General features: G+C 50.3%; 2 protein-coding genes across 2 annotated transcripts; both read left to right on the top strand.

Annotated features, from left to right (window-relative positions):
* Positions 1-1,428: 1,428 nt before the first annotated feature.
* On the top strand, positions 1,429-3,504 carry LOC123634629 (protein S100-A15A). Its single transcript, XM_045546364.1, has 2 exons — positions 1,429-1,595; positions 3,328-3,504. Exons 1-2 carry the CDS (start codon positions 1,446-1,448, stop codon positions 3,502-3,504), a joined length of 327 nt encoding a protein of 108 aa, XP_045402320.1. The 5' UTR covers positions 1,429-1,445.
* Positions 3,505-9,734: 6,230 nt separating this feature from the next.
* On the top strand, positions 9,735-10,843 carry S100A8 (S100 calcium binding protein A8). Its single transcript, XM_045546363.1, has 3 exons — positions 9,735-9,837; positions 10,324-10,486; positions 10,644-10,843. The coding sequence occupies exons 2-3, from the start codon at positions 10,346-10,348 to the stop codon at positions 10,770-10,772; spliced, it is 270 nt and encodes an 89-aa protein (XP_045402319.1). The 5' UTR covers positions 9,735-9,837; positions 10,324-10,345; the 3' UTR covers positions 10,773-10,843.
* The last annotated feature ends 6,232 nt before the right edge of the window (positions 10,844-17,075 follow it).

Below are 17,075 nucleotides of genomic sequence, written 5' to 3'. Positions count from 1 at the left end.
CATCTTAGGAATGCAATTAAGGCTCAGTCCTGCTGCTGGAGAACCCGCAAAGAGTCACAGCCGTGGCTGCCGTAGTTGGAGGCACCGAGGAAGGGTTGGATGTGAGGCTTGGTGGTGGGCTCTCAGCTCACACAGCTGCCCCCGCCTGAGCGTCCGGGAGTCTCCAGGATCAACCGGAAGCTGGATCTGTGGGTCGGGATCCTTGCCCCGACGGGAACAGGTCAGTGCCTCTTTCCAGGGAACCGTGGGGGCAGGATGGGCTGTGTTGGGTCTTTGCAGGTTCTAGAAAGCAGAGAGGGGCAGTTCACCTGTTTTGGGGAATGTGTATAGTGTGGATGGGTGTCCCAAAAGCACAACTGTGGCCCACAGGAGTTTAGAGCCCTAAATTAAAAGCATGTCTTTGGGCCTAATCTCCAAGACACGGGTTTGAATTGAGCACCAGGTGGATCAGCTGTGTGATCCTGGGAAATTACTAAACCTCTCTGGGTTTCATTCCCCCCTCAAAAAATGGGGGTAACGATGCCTATCTCTTCAAGCCACTGTGAGGGTGAAATGGGATAATGTGTGTAAGGTGCTCCACCTGGTGTGGGGCTGGCTCCATAGGTGGTGGAAGCAGCAGCTGTGATTCCTCTGCACAGCATCCGGGAGGACGGCAGACCTGACTGCTGATCACAGGGTGCTCATCTCCATAGGAAGTGGGGAGTGGGAGGACGCAGGCAACAGAGCGCCAGGCGGGTGCTGCATGGAGGCTCTGGGAGGGCCACAGGATCTCAGGGCTGAAGGGATGGTGCTGATGGCGTGTCGCCTCCTTTTAGGGAGGGCCGCACAGGGAGGTAGGAGCAAAGGTGGCAACGCACGCCTTGTCTGTACGTTCAACTGGGAAATAAAGTGACAATGACAACACAAGCAGGGCTGGGTCTTCTGGGCAGAATAATGATTTTAATATTCCGTGTGTGGCACAAAACAGCTTATAATTGTGGGGATTCTGCCTTTTCAAGGGTTTTAAAAATATTTCAATTGGAAACAACATAAATACTGTCTTGCTTCAAAGAGTCTTTAGTTGCTCCTCATTCCTGGCCTCAAGTAACTGCTAAGCTGAGAGTGGGAGGGAGGGGAGGAGGACACAGCTCTGGTGCCCAGGAGGCCTTTGATCCCAGCAAAGGGAGAGAACCTGCCCTGAGATTTTGCAGGAAAGCCTCTGGCAGGGCAGAGACTCTGAGTCAAGTCTGCAAGGGGTCAGATGGAGTGCAGAGAGGGGACCCGAGACTGAAGCAGGAATGTAGGCAGGAACAAGAGGGCAGAAGGTTCTTGGAGGAAGCACCCATCTGCTGTGGACTGGTCCACATGAGGTGCTGCTCTCTCCTCCCAGATTCTCCACTGTTCCCAGCTGCTCCACCGCTACATCCCCAGATCTGCCCCCTGCCCTGGGCTGGGGCCCAGCCATCATGAAGGACACACCAGTGGAAGAATCTCTCTTCCAAATCATCCACTGCTACCACCAGTATGCGGCCCGGGAAGGTGACGTGGAGACACTGTCCCTGGAGGAATTTAAGGCTCTGCTCCTGGACAACGTTCCCCGCTTCATGGAGAGCTTGGTGCGTACGGTCTGGGCCCAGGGCACGGTATAGGGTTGGTTCTGTGCTTGGAAGTGAGTGGGGAGGGTGTTAGGCAGAGGGAGCTATCTCCTAGAAGAGTCTTTCATTCAGGGCAGAGGAGGAGTGAGGAAGTGCTCAAGGGCAGGATTGGTGGCCAGAGGAGGGGGTGGGTCCCTGCCCAGCTTTATTTCTCATCCTTCTCTGGCCCCACTCCAGCCAAGCATAGCTAATCCCTGGAACTCGGTCTTAACCCCAAAACTGTTCCTTCCTCTGCCCATCCTGCCTCCTGAGTGCCAGCCCTAAACCCCTGTCTGCCCACAGGCCTCTCTTGTTGCCTCTGTCCCAACCCTCTGCCATTACCCAGCCCTTTGAGCTCGGTCCCTTCTGGGCTAGCTCCGGCCTGGCCCTCGGGCCCTTGCCTTGGGGGATAGCGTAGGCTGCGGTGGCCACCCAACCCAGGAGGAGAAGGAAACGTAGCTTCCAGGCCCTGCTCATCTCTTCCGTCATCAGCCCAGACCCGTGGTTACTGGGTTCCTTCGGGTCTGCAAGGCCCACAGGTGTGTCTGGGGTGCTGCCCTCTGGCCCCTGTCCCATGTCCTGAGTCTCTGGACCGTGACTCCAGAGGACTTCAGGTCCACCCCCCAACTCAAGGCCACTCCACTCCAGGAAAATGTTCTCCTTTTGCCACTTCCCATCTCCCCTCCCAACTTTCGGAAGCAGCGTAGGAGACAGTCTTGCCTCTGTTTACTGGAGTGTGACTCTAGGGAGGGAGGGAGGGAGCGAGTGTGACTGTAGCGAGGGGACTAACTATGGTTAGGTCTGTTTCCAGGAAGGATTGTTCTTTCCAGGGCAAATGGTGCCAGGACTGCCCAAGCCTGCCTCATGGGGCTCACAGCCCCTCCCAGTACAGGGCCCTCAGGGACAGACACCTGGGGACGATAGCAGCCTGGGCAGGGTGCGCTGAGTGAGGGAAGCCTCCAGCTCGTCTCTGGTGTAGCAGCTCTGTGGAGGAGAGGAGGTCCCAGGAACGGGTGGTGGTGGTGGGCAGTGGGGGAGAGAGAGGCTGTAAACCTGCCCACGGGGACAAAGGGGCCTCCTACTGGTCTGCAGCTGCACAGCTGCCGCCCTCCAATGCCAGCCAGGGCTCCACACTGGACAACCCAGCAGCCGAATCCTGCTGGGACCCGCCCCGCCCCCGCCCTTGCCGCTGCCCAGAGTGCCAAGTGCCCACCTGCCTCTGCCCTGGCCCTGTCTCCTTCACGCTGTCTTCCCACCTCCAGTGGCCAATCCTCGGCCCTCAGGGCACATCAGGGATGGCCCCAGGGCCCACGGCCTTGTCCCTCCCCTACTCTGCTCTCTGTGTAGGTGACAGGCACGTGCACAGGATGCAGACATCGGACCCCACCCGGTGCTGCTGTAAACAGCCACTGACGTGGGCGTGAAGTGTGTTGGGGATGCCGGGCGCCGGGTGCTGTGTGGGGGACTGGAGACAGTTAAGCAGGGAGTGGTGCCCAGGCCTCCTCCGTCTGTCCAGGTCCAGTGCCCTGAGGCACCTGCCACCCCTCTGTCTCTGGAGACTTGGCAGCCTGCGGAGTCCCAGTCCTTGAGCAGTGGAGCCAGGCGTTGTTTCCTGCAAGCCCTGGCGGGCGGGGCCCCGCCGCATCACCCTCCCTCCCGCCACGGCAGGTGGGCCGTGTGCCTGGGCGCGTGGTTGACCCTGTCCGCTCCTCAGGGCCGCAAGGAGCCATACTACATCTCGGAGTTGTTCCGGGCAGCGGACAAGAACAAGGACGATCAGATCTGCTTCGATGAGTTCCTCTACGTCTTGGGCAAGCTGGTGAAGGACTACCACCTGCAGTACCACCGGCAGCTGTGCGCCCACCACTGCGCCCGGCACAGCCTCTATTAGAGGGAGTTCAGGCGGCCTCCTGCCCACTGGAGCCTGACCCCAGGAGCAGGCGTGACCTGGCTGTGGGCAGCTGAATGGAGAACTCTGCTGTGTGTCCTCGTGTGTGTGTGTGTGTGTGTGTGTGTGTGCGCGTGCGTGTGCGCACATGTGTGCATACATGTCTGTGGGAAGAACAGTGGTGTGGGAGGGAATAAAGCAATTTCATAAATATTTCTGGGTCTTTGTTCATGGTTCTGGGCATTCCCTACAGGTTCAGAAAGAGGCTATTTGGTCCCTAGCCTGGGGAACATCCATTTCAGGTGGGAGACACAGCCCCTGCGTCCAGGGACCCCTCTGTCTGGTGGGGGAGACGCAGCCCCTGCCTCTAGGGAGCCCCTGTCTGGGGGAGGAGACAGCCTGTGCCCTCAGCTTTCGGTCTGAAAGGGAAGAGTTTCTTCTCCTGGGGAGATCAGAAAGCCAGCCCTTGGTGACAATATTGATCACTTGCTCCACACACCTGATGGGATGTGAGCCCGAGGGCAGGGGAGCACCGGACAAGGACCGGTTTCTGATGGTGTCCCTGCGCTGACGGAAGGCCCCAAGGAATCAGTGTACAAAGGCGGGCTGGACCTGGTAAGGGACCAGGACTAGGGGAGAGGCACATTTCAAGCAGAGGGAACAGGAGTAGAAATCCATGCAGTTTATCCAGGGGCAACAGGAAGGTTGCTTGGAAATTAGTGTTCATGGGAAGAATAGCACGAAATCAGATTGAAGGGGTGGCTTGGGACCAGACTCTGGGAATCCTTGAAAGCTGGGCACTGGAATTTGGACCTTATCCTTTAGGTAACAGGATCCAGGGTGGTTGAGGACAGGGAGGGTTCTTGGGTCTGTGTGCCAAACACAGTGTGCCATGGGATCTGCTCTGCACTTTCACAAACTAGCTGGGGCTACAGAGGACTCGTCGGACACAGCAGGAGGCTCCTGCACAGCGGGACTAGGTGAATGGCCCTCGAGGAGGAGACCGGGGAGGGCAGGCACCAGAGAAGGGAGGACTCAGAGCCCAGGCCCAGGCGGCAGGCTGGTGCAGGCGGCTGGAGGGTGCAGAATGAGGTGCAGGTTTCAGGCGCTGGCGACTGAGGGAAACAAGACTGCACGGGGATGGCAGGAGCCGGGCAGGCAGCGCATCTGCCAGGGAGGATTGTGTGCAGGGTTTTGTGCCTGTTGAGTCAGAGACTGAGACAAGGGCAAAGCTGACAATCCAGCTGGGCAGAACCGCAGACACCTGTCATAGGAAAAGCAATGAGGAACCTGGGTGACAGGTGACCCAGGAAGGCTTCTGAGAGGAGAGAAGTGTTGGGGCTGGTGTTTACTAACACCTCACCTCACGATGATTGATGTGGGAGGTGCTCCTGACTCAGGGCCATTTGTGCCTCGAGGATCAAAGTCCTCCTCTGGTCCCTGAGCCCTTCCATCTGACACCTGCCCCTACCCGTCCCTGTGTTGTTTTTCTCTCCCTCTCCCCAGGAGCCCAGGAGTCTGACACAGAATCCCTAGGGAGGGTCTTCCTGCCTTCAGACATTGCCAGAGCCCACCTTGGTGGGTTGACTTCTCAGAGGATCAGTCTGGGAACTGGTGTCCTCAGCTTATTGCTGTAGAAATGATGGATTTTAAATGAATGATGGGAGACCATGGCATTGCTTAGCTGTGCATGTGACCAGAGGGCCACTTAAGAAACTTGGTCTGGTTCCCTCCCTGCCTGGGTTTGTGTGCCAAACATGGTGCGTGGCCCTCAAGAGCTGAGCCTGGGAGACGTTGTTTCTCACCAGTCAGGCTCCGAAGCAGGGTTTGTCCCTCTGCTCTCTGGCCAGCCTGTTGTCCTGCCACACTCAGCAGTCCCCACGCTGGCCCTTCAGACTCAGCCAGGCCCTCCCCTCCTCTGGGAGACTTCTGCCTCCATTTCCCTCTGAACCCCCCGCTGTGGAGGGACGCATTCTGCTGTGCCGTAGTTGTGTCTTACTGTGCATCCTCCACCAAGGCAGGATCTCAGCATCCCTGCACCTGTCTGCACATCCTCAGCAGGTGTTTGAGGAAGGAATGCAGGATTGGGGCCTGTGGGATTGGAATGGGCCACCTAGATCTGTGCTCTGTCCTGTGGGGCCCCTGATGCATGTAGAGGCATAAAGACAGTCACCTGGGTTACTCGGGCCACTCTCCCTCGAGGCCTAGGGGAGAAATCATCCTGCCTGTCGCACCTGAGGAGTGTTGGGGTGCACAGGCTTTGAGAACTAAGCAAGACTGCCCAGCCTGAGCCCTCCTTGCCTCCCCCTGCCCCTTCCTGAGGGTTTCTCCACCGACTCTGCCTGCTCTGTCCTCATTTCCTCAGCCTCGGGGCTGGGCCTGGTCAGGGCTGTTGGGACACACCTGGGCACTGAGCCCTTTCCTGTAAACATGACCAGGTCCTGCTCCCCATAGGTTGCCCCATGTCCATCAGGCTGATGACAGACTCTGCCTGTCCCCCAACCCCCAAACGCTTACCCAATTCCTGACACCCGTCTTCTGTGAGATCAGCTCAGCCCGGCTCCTGCTCTTCCCAAAGCACCCAAGTCTTCCTGTCCAGGGGGAGTGTTTCTGGGGGCAACGTTTCATGCTCTCACTGGTTAGCCTGCACATGATGCTGGCAGGAAGTCATCACTCATGACTGCCTTTAGTCTCCTTCAGTGGACCTGGGGAAGGACTTTGAGTAACTCCCCATGCCTCAGTTTCCCCATCTGTCAAATAGAGATAATTGTATTGTCCACTTCACAAGGTGGGTGGGCATATCAAATGAGTCAGTGGATGTAAACACACTGAAATATAATGTGTTGCTTTGGGGTAAGGTGCTGTTATGCCAGGTCATACAGGACAGTGCCTGGTGAATAGTAAGTATGAACTGAAGGCTGATCACTGGTTGAAAACTTGTTATATTACATGTCGGAAATGGCCCTATTTTCCCACTAGAGGTTGATTCACCTCTTGTCAAGGAAGTTAGATTGCATTTGGTTAATGAGTTATACCCTGCCTCCTTCTAAAAATCATTTAAGGTGGCTGGGTGTGATAAGGGGAATTTCTGCACTGGATAAGGGAAAGCCCAAAAGTTCCACTTTGCATTCATTTATCCCTTCAATAAGTATTAATTGGGCACCTAGTGGGTGTGGAAGTAAATGTGATTTCTTTTCTAAAGGGGCTCCACGTCCCAAAGAAAAGACAGATAATAAACAGGTGATTCACAATATGGCAGGGCAGATGCTGTGATGGACACTGAGAGAATTAACTCTGTATTGGTGCGGGTGAGGGAAGGAGCATCAGGGATGGACCTGGGGCAGGTGGTGCCGGAGCTGGACCAGGAAGGATGAGGAGGGCGTTACCGGGACAAAGAGGCTTTCCAGGCAGGGACAGGAAGTGGATGCTCTCACACCACATCACAAGTCACCTCAGTCATGTGATGCACTGAGTGTTGAGTCTCTCTGTGGGCCTCAGTTTCAAGTGTGCAATGAGAATTGTAATAGTACATCCCTCCCAGGACTATTGTGAGAATTAACTGGATTGATGAAAGTAAAGCACAAAGTAAAACAGTTCCTGGCACACAGTAAAGATGCAACAAACACTAGCTATGACTTTGCCGTGATTTGTCCTGATTACTGATCATGGTGGCTGCTGTGTGTGCGCTGGGCCCGGCGCTGACTCCCGAGCGCCCGCGGTCCGGACAGTGGGGCGCAGGCGGGCCAGGATCAGGGATCGCACGCCGCAGTGTTACTGCGCATGCTCAGGCACCGCTCCAAGCGCTGCACACCTTTTTTTATATAAACTTTTAATTAAAATATAATACACATTAGAAAAAGCCCACAGTACATCAAAAGTCTTGACATTAAACAAAAAAATAAAAAAGTCTACAAGTCATAAATATTTTGCATCTGTTATTAATCCTCACAACACTATGAAGTAGATTTTTTAGGTGAAAACATTTAAAAATTAAAAATGTTTTCAAACTACGGTAAAGTACACATAAAATTTGCTGTCTTATCCATTTCTAAGTGTACGATGTACTAGTGTTAAATACATTCACAATGTTTTGCAACTGATCTCCAAAACTCTTTTTATCTTACAAAACTGAAACTCTGTACCCATTAAATAACAACTCCTCATTTATCTCTCCCCCTAGACCCTGGCAACCATCGCTCTACTTTCTGTCTCCATGAAGGCACTACTATAATAACCTCATATAAATGGAATCATATGCTATTTGTCTTTTTGTGATTGGCTAATTTTACTTAGCATAGTGCCCTCAGATTTCATCCATGTTGTAGCATCTGCCAGAATTTCCTTACTTTTTAAGGCTGAATAATATTTCATTGTATGTATACACCGCATTTTATTTATCTATTTATCTGTTGATGGACACTTGGGTTGCTTCTACCTTCTGGCTATTGTGAATAATGCTGCTATGAACATGGGGGTGTACAAATATCTGCTTGGGTCCCTGCTTTCAATTCTTTTGGTTATATACTCAGAAGTGGAATTGCTGGATCATATGGGAATTCTGTTTATTTATCTGAGGAACTGCCATACAGTTTTCCACAGCAGTGGCACAGTTTTACATTCCTACCAATAGTGCATGAGGCTTCCAATTTCTCTATGTCCTCACCAACGTTTGTTATTTTCTAGTGTTTTTTTTTTTGTTTTTGATAGTAGTCATCCTAATGGGTGTGAGGTGGTATCTCATTGTGGTTTTTTTTTTTTTTTTTGAGGCAGAGTCCTGCTCTGTCACCCTGGCTAGAGTGCCGTGGCATCAGCCTACCTCACAGCAACCTCAAATTCCTGGGCTCAAGCAATCCTCCTGCCTCAGCCTCCCGAGTAGCTGGGACTACAGGCATGTGCCACCATGCCCAGCTAATTTTTTCTATATATTTTTAGTTGTCCAGCTAATTTCTTTTTATTTTTTAGTAGAGACAGGGTCTTGCTCTTGCTCAGGCTGGTTTCGAACTCCTGAGCTCAAACAATCCTCCCACCTCGGCCTCCCAGAGTGCTAGGATTACAGGCATGAGCCACCATGCCCAGCCTCATTGTGGTTTTGATTTGTATTTTCCTAACAATTGGTGATGGTGAGCATCTTTTCATGTGCTAATTGGCCATTTGTATGTCTTCTTTGGAGAAATGTCTGTTTAAGTCCTTTGCTCATTTATTGGTTGGGTTGTTTGGCTATTTTTGTTGTTGAGTTGTAGAAGTTCTATTATATTCTGAATATTAATCCCTTATCAGACATATGATTTCTAAATTTTTTCTTTGTAACATGAGAAATGAGAAATATACGACAAATTTTCAGGGTTGGAAGCCAGTTAATCTGAGTGGCATGTTGTCAATGGTGGGGGAAGGATTTGCTCCTCTTAATATCCTGACATATTGCCCCCCTCCTCTTTTCTTCTTGGACATGAAGCACATCTGCCTTCTCCAAAGAACACCTCACTCTCACCCCATAGTTGGGCTCCTCTCTTCAGTCCGTGTTCCTGGGGTCCCAGACACAATAATTATCCCAAAGAGGGTGGAAGGCTCCCTGCTGTGTTTATGTAGTGGCTCAGGGCCTTGTGCAGTGCACAGGGACCCTGAGCAGCCTTTATCTCCCTGGGCACAGTGCACCTCAGCTTCACAGAGCAGGGGAACTGTGGAGCACTGTGGAACTGATTTAGTCCTTGGAGACCACGTCTCCACAAAGAGTCCACTGACCCACCCAAAACAACAACAGCAATGACAACAGAAATTCTCCACATTAACCATTACTGAAAACCAGCACCCAGGACAAGTGTTCTTAACCTTTTTTGAGGTCTTTGGACCCTTTTGAGACTGGTGGAAGCCATGGAGGCACATGTGTGTCCTATATGCGCACACTCAAGATAATGCGTTCAACTTCAACTCCATTTCGGAGGTATACAGACTGGCCACAGATGCACAGCACTAGCAACAGCAACAGTGGAGAGGGCTCAGGAGTGGGAGTCTGGCTGCGCCAAGGGAATAGATACCCGTGGCCAAGAAAAGGAGTGCTGGCCACGGTCTCTTCCCGGTCTCTCCCGCTGGGCGCTACTGCCCAGCAAATGCCTTCCTCTTTCCACCGCCCTCACCTCCCCGCCCATCAGAAATTTTCACTGCGTGCCACGATTGCCACATTTACCTGGTTGGGAAACCAGAGGCTGTAGCAACTCTGCAAGGGAGTAGCTGTCTCTGAATGGCCTGAGGCTGCAGGCAGCCGGCCAAGCCTACCCGCTATAAAAGGGAGCTGACACTCAGCCCTGCATGTCTTTTGTCAACTGACTTTCAGGAGACCTGGTAAGTGGGACTGGCCAGGTCTGCCCCACACTTTGGGCTTTCCTTGGGGAGAGTTGGGGAAGTGAAGCAGCCCTGAGGAAAGAGATTGCTCAGGAAGGTCTGGAGCAAAGATCCTGTGCCCCTGGGGAAGTGGAGTGAGACAGGGATAAGGAAGGAGTGGAGTTCTCTAGCACATTCCAGGGGATGTGGGCACATTTGTTTCCTAAGCTGGGCCCTTCTCACGGAGAGACTGGGGCTATAGGAGAGTTGTGCATACATACGTGTGTGTGTGTGTGTGTGTGTGTGTGTGTGTGTGTACTCTGCTGTCTCCCACACCCATACCCCTATCATCCCACCCTTCCCATCAGAGCTATAGCCATCTGCTGGGTTTGATTATTTGGGTGGCACAGGCCATGACAAAGCCATCACTTGGGGTAGGAACCCTCTGAGTGTCCCTTAGCCTTTACTCTGCCCTGTCATGGGATTCCCATGTGATTTTTCTTTCAGGTGCAGCAACTCCTTGGGCACCATGCTGACCGACCTGGAGAATGCCTTGGACTCGTTCATTGATGTATACCACAAATACTCCTTGCGAAAGGGGAATTACCATGCCATCTACATGGATGACCTGAAGCAGTTGCTGGAAACCGAGTGTCCTCAGTATATACAGGTGAGGCTGTAGGGAGGCTGGGTGTGGTTGGGGCTCTCTGCCTGGTTCTGATGGTGCTGTGAGTCACTGGTCCTTCAAGCTGCCCGCTGTAGACGGCCATGCCTCAGCTCTCTCTGAGACCTTTACACTCTGGCTTCTTACTTCTCAACCTTGACAGAAAAAGGATGCAAACACCTGGTTCAAAGAGTTGGATATCAACAGTGATGGTGCCATCAACTTCGAGGAGTTCCTCACGTTTGTGATAAAGTTAGGTGTGGCGGCCCATGAAGACATCCACAAAGAGTAGCAGAGCAACTGGGCCCAGGGGCTGGGCCCCTGGACATGTACCTGCATAATAATAAAGTGATCAATACCTCAGGCCTCTCTGAGTCTCTTGCCCTTCTCTTGTGGGATTAGGTTCCTGGGGAGACGGGAGGGCTGGCAAACCAAAAGGAAGCAAAAGCAACCGCCGGCGTCCCCCATCCCCACTCTCACGAGCCTTCTGTTCTTCACCCCTCATCTGGTCTCCACCCTGCACTCTCCCCAAACTATTCTTGAGTCTCCTTCAGCTCCACAGTCCTGAGTCATTGGTTCTAGGACTTAAGGATTCTGAAAAGTCCATGACATTATAGCCAGTGATTTTACTAGTAGTTCTCTAACAGTGATGTGGGAACAAGGTGCTGTAAGGACAACTGATACCGTTCTCTAAGCTAAATTTTAGATGTGGCTAAATGTCTTAGATGTGGCTCTTGGGAAATTAGGGTGATAACTACATAGGAGTGTGTGTGTGTGTGCATGAGAGAGACACACAGAGTCAAACTGATTCTGTGTGTGGTGTGACTAGGTGGACGATGCTTAGAGTCCTACATTAAGTAATGCTAGGATAGCCCCCTGGCTCCACACCTATACTTTGTTCTCAGGGATTTGGGAAGCTTTCCCTCTCTCTGAACTCCCAGTCTCCCAACTCAATTAACTAATAAAGGAATGGACAGATAGGTCAAAACATTAATAAAACTCAAAGGATAGGTTACTTAAATGCTGCCCTGTGGGATTCTATGCCCTTGTGATCACTGAATTATCTAAAATAGCTTCCCAATCATTACATATGTGGATTTTTCCAAGGCCCTGGTAAAATGAGAAGGCCGGAGGATGAATGGGCACCTCTGACCAGAGCCTAACTCCCAAACTGCGTTTTCATGTTGTAGCTCAGAGAATTTTCTGTTGTCCACACTTGAGTGCTGGGGAAATGGTGTTAATGGTGGGGAATAGGGTAGGGGGCTATCACCAGAATCACTAAACTAGGGTTCTTCACTTGTCTGTCGTGTATCTCCAAAATGGAATTGAAGTTGAATGCATCATTCCAGAGTGTGCATATAGGAACATTCCTCCATAGCTTACCCCAGAGTCTCAAAAGGGTCCAAAGATGTCAAAAAGATTAAGAACACTGTCCTGGTGCTGGTTTTTAGTAATGGTCAATATGGAGAATTTCTATTGTTGTTGTTGTTTTGGGTAGGTGGGTGGACTCTTTGTGGGGACATGGTCACCAAAGGCTAAATCAGTTCCTGCCCTGCCGCCTGCACCCCTCTATAGCTCGCCTACTCTGTGAAGCTGAGGTGCACTGTGTCCTGGGAGATAAAGGCTGCTCAGGGTCCCTGTGCACTGCACAAGGCCCTGAGCCACTACATAAACACAGCAGGGAGCCTTCCACCCTCTTTGGGATAATTATTTTGTCTAGGATCCCAGAAACATGGACTGAAGAGAGGAGCCCAACTATGGGGTGAGAGTGAGGTGTTCTTTGGAGAAGGCAGATGTGCTTCATGTCCAAGAAGAAAAGAGGAGGGGGGCAATATGTCAGGATATTAAGAGGAGCAAATCCTTCCCCTACCATTAACAAAATGCCACTTAGCTTAACTGGCTTTCAGTGCTGAAGACTACACACTTTAGATCACTGGGCTTTTGTTTGTGGTAGACTTTAATCATATTAAAATGCACACGAACAGGGAAAGGTAGAAGCTTAGTTTTTTATTTTAAACAAACAAATCTGCATAGGTTTATTATATAATGTTTTGATTTTGAATAAAAAGAATTTAAAAACACTAAATTATTAGTGAATATAGAATACAGTGTTAACATCATTTTTTTGTTCACATTTGTAAAGACCCAATTTATAAATTCTTTTGTATAAAAATATTATTTTCCCTTTTTATGAATTTGTGATCTATTTAAGGCCCTCATTCCTGTTTTTTTATATTGAACTTCCATTTATCTTCTCTTACATTTTATTTTTCTCTTCATCCAATTTATTTTAATATTTTCAGATTTTCTTTTTTTTATCTCAACATATTACGGGAGTACAAATGTTTAGGTTACATATATTGCCCTCACCCAACCCGAGTCAGAGCTTCAAGCATGTCCATCCCCCAGACGGTGTGCACTGCACCCATTAGATGTGAACATATCCATCCCCTTCTCCTCCCTCCCACCTGCCCGACACCCGATGAATGTTATTACTATATGTGCACTTAGGTGTTGATCAGGTAATACCAATTTGATGGTGAGTACATGTGGTTCTTGTTTTTCCATTCTTGGGATACTTCACTTAGTAGGATGGGCTCCAGCTCTATCCAGGATAACACAAGAGGTGCTAGATCACCATTGTTTTTTGTAGCTGAATAGAACTCCATGGTATACATATACCACATTTTATTAATGCACTCATGTATTGATGGGCACTTGGGTTGTTTCCACATCTTTGCGATTGTGAATTGTGCTGCTATAAACATTCTAGTGCAGATGTGAAAGGTAGCAGTTTAAACCCTCATTCACCAAAACTTGTTTTATTACCTGCTAACATACTGGTGAAGATGGCTGGCAGCCGGCTGAAAGTTCAGATTGGGACCTAAAATGGGATGGGGGGATCTAAGCATCGGAATATGGAGATGGGCTTCTGCTGGGACAGGTAGGAAGGCCCAGGGATTAAATTGTTTCCTTCTCAGTTCTGCTGAAGGATAACTCTTCCCGTCCCTCAAAGCTCCCACCTAAGTCAGGAGCATGGAACACCTCCTCTGTGTTGCAGGAACGGGCATTATGCAGCCCTGAGAGGCACCACAGTGATCTTGCTATGATTTTCTCGGCCACGTAGTCCAAAGGTGAGCAGCTGGCCCAGATGTGGTGGCCCAGGCAAAAAGAGATGAGAAAATTTCCAGAGTTTGCCAAGCCACATCTCAGGCCTCGCTCAACATTTAAGGGATGTAATGGGAGAAAAGATAATCAAGGAATATGCAAAAGGAGAGAGCACCCCGATTCTGTCTCTCAATTGTCCACACTGGTAGTGGTGGTGATGGTGGTGGGCATATGTGTGTGTGTGTTTGTGTGTCAGAGTAGAGGTGGGGGACAACATACCCCAGTGCCTTGGGTTCCCTTGAAAATGCACTGTTCAATTTGCTGCTAACAGAATCTTTGGGAGAGAATTACTATTATTAATTCTGTTTGCCTTTAGTTGAAAGTCCAATGAGTCTGTTTTCTCTGAGCCCACCCAGAGGGGCCGTGGGGAAGGTGGCCCAGAACACCCTTTGGCATTTCCCCGGGAGTGATGGGCGACTGATTGTGAAGAGTTAGGTCAATGCCAAACCATCAACACTTGATTCCTGGGTTCATCGTTGGGCAGGGGAGGTGGCCCAGCTGGCACTGGCAGTCTGGGGAAGAGGAGCGGTGAGGGAGGCAGTCCCTGGAAGCTTCCTGGAGGAGGCAGGCTTGGAGATTATCATTTACATATAAGACTTTGCCCATTACAGGAACCACTGGGCAGAGTCAGACAGGACTTGTGGCCCAGAGCAAGGTGATTTGGTTTCCTGTTTACCCAGCTACAAAAGAAGAACAGTGGGGTGGGAAGTTAAGAAATAAGTAGTTTAGCAGGAAATCTCATGCAACATTTGAGCCTACAAAGGAGACCTTGGCTCACCAATTGAGGCAGATCCGGCCACCCTGATTTCCGGGGCCTGTAAGGATGACTTGTTTGAAATCTCGCTTCTCCTTCCAGGTTCTCCACCCAAGGCTCTGACCTCAGCTGTATTCCTAGTCCTTGTGACACAGGTCCTGAAGGGCAGGGAGAGGGTCTGGAATCAGGCAATTCGTCTCTAGCAGCAGAGCAAAAGAGCTTGTTCCAATGGAAAAAAGACTCTCCCATATGTCGCTCTACTCGGGACCCAGAGCCATTTTGGCTGGGTCCAGATCCCAGCCTGTCTTCTGGGCTCTTGAGTGCAGGAATTCAGTCTGAATTCAAAGGGGCTGAAGAGGGGAGGGAAAGCTACCAGCATGTTTTGGGATCTGGCTGTGTGTCAGTGCAAAAAAATAAATCACCTCAAACCTGGAAAAAGATAAAACGGCAATTGCGTATATTTTTTATTTCATGCTAGAGTTCATCTCAATAAAAGCAGGTTCTTGCTACTTGTCCTCATCTGACATTTTTGGGAAAAGTGGTTGTTGGTAAAGTGTGTTTGCTTAACTATTCACAACAGATAAAGAAGTAGACAGTTTACACCTGCTGGGTAAGGCAATATAGTTTTACAGCCTGGTCAATACGTTAAAACCAAAACTGATATAGTTTGTATCACCCTGTTAAAAGTCAAGAGTCTTATGTCTAACTTAAGAACCTTACTTAGGCATTCCTTTCCTGACTGTTTTTTCAAAACATTTAATTCTCAAATATTCTTCAAATCAGTTTTTAAAAAAATTTCCTTGCTGATTCTTTCGTTAATGAATTAAAACAAAAATTCTGACATGGGCCCGCTATGCTTGTTGACAGTTTTGCTGTTTAGCTTGAGACATTGTGGTAATTTACCATAACTTCTCATAACAACCCTATTATAGAGGTAATTACTATTTCCATTTTGCATATGAGGAGACTCAGAGATATTAAGAAACTTGACAAGGTTTGCTAATCTGGCCAGCAGCAGAGCTGGGATTAGATGCCAGCAGACTCTGATTAAGACATGGAAGTATTCCTTTCTGGCAACTTTTCCACTCTGGGTGTGGATGCACCAGCCCTTCCTTTGCCTGCCTGTCTGCCCCTCTGCAGAGGAGTAGGGAGAACAAGTGCAGGTGAACTTCCCTCTCAGTCCCCTCCCCTCTATCTCAGACCTCACCAGGCCTGCTGCAGGGTCTGCAGTACTGTGTTTTTTTCCTGGTGTGAGCAATCCTCCAGGCAAGGATGATTTTCCCACATGCAGAGTAAAAGGCTTGGCGTTTTGACTTCCTTAAACTCTTAGGGGTTGAAGTTTCCTGAAACTCTTCGGGGTTGCCCCAGTAACAATTCCTCTCCCTCCCAGGGTGGAGAAGCCTTCCTTCCAGTCTTAGGAGCTTTGAGGTTCTCATGTGATCTGACGCATTGCTGAGTCTGCCACTCATGTATTCTGGGCGTTTCCAGACTTGAATAGTCCACCCGTGCCCCACTGCCAATCTGAGGTGGGGGGGTCCCAGCAACCATCAGTTGTTCTGATTGGAGAGTGACACCCTTAGTGCAGGTTACCTGGAACACAGACATAAAAACAGACAGATTTTAAACATTGCCAGTAGTATGGGAAAGTATGCACATCATGCGACTTTACCCTGCCACCTAACTCATGGCTAAATCAGACATGGGTTTTGTACAATTGGACCAGAGACTCTTATAACGACTACTTCCTGACCGAAGTTACATACATTCTCCTGGCTTATATGGTCTTTTGTGGGTGTACTACACTATAGAATGCCTGGCACCCTCAGATGGGGCATGCTGTTTGGGAATTTTAGATCCTCAATTGTTTGTGCAAAATGACTTTAAACTGAAAGTGCTTCCACTTGTGACGTTGCAGGGACTCTCTGAGACTCTCTGCCAGGAAGACAAACCGACAGCTGGTTCCATTCTGCTGTCTGTGTCCTCACACGCAGCATAGGCATACATGTCCTGGGAAAAATGGCATCCAACTTGTCATTGACTGTGTGGGAGATAACTAATGCTACCACCTGGGCTATTTAGGACCAACAAGACTACTGAACTCACTAGCTAAGGTGGACTGACAACCCCTGGTTATCTGCTGGCAGAACAGGGTGGCATTTGGTTATTGCCAACACCTCCAGCTGTACCTGGGTAGACCCCTCAGGTATTGTAGAGAGGCAGTGGGAGAGATCCGGAAGTAGGCCCACCCCACCAGGTGCGAACAGTGGGGCCCTCTGAAGGACCCTTCCTGGACTTCTTTAGCAACTTCTCCCCTGAAGGCTGGGATCCTGGGCTAGGCCACTGCTCTGGGCAGGCCTGACCATCCTGCTTGTGGCAGTGGCCCTCCTGGGCCCAGTGAAATGTATTCTGGCTGTGGCTCTACAATGTTCCACTGAGACTGCGTCAGTCAAGGTGTTACATGGATCTGAGGGACGAACCTTTGTCTCCAGATCCAGGGAGGTCGGTAGGCATATGAAATAAACCAGCTTTGCTAAGGGGGTGTCTGGTTGGGGGGTGGACTGTAGGACAGATTCTGCTGTGGCCTGGGCTGGCCCAGCCATCCCAGTGACTCCTGGGATATAAAATCAAGGGCAGAGGGCTTTTTGGGGTCCTTCAGTTTTGGTGTCACATGGG

The sequence above is a fragment of the Lemur catta genome, chromosome 3 (genome assembly GCF_020740605.2).
Source record: "Lemur catta isolate mLemCat1 chromosome 3, mLemCat1.pri, whole genome shotgun sequence".
Lineage (NCBI taxonomy): Eukaryota > Metazoa > Chordata > Mammalia > Primates > Lemuridae > Lemur > Lemur catta.
Note: the sequence above shows the minus strand (reverse complement) of the source record. Positions and strands in the feature narration are given on the sequence as shown.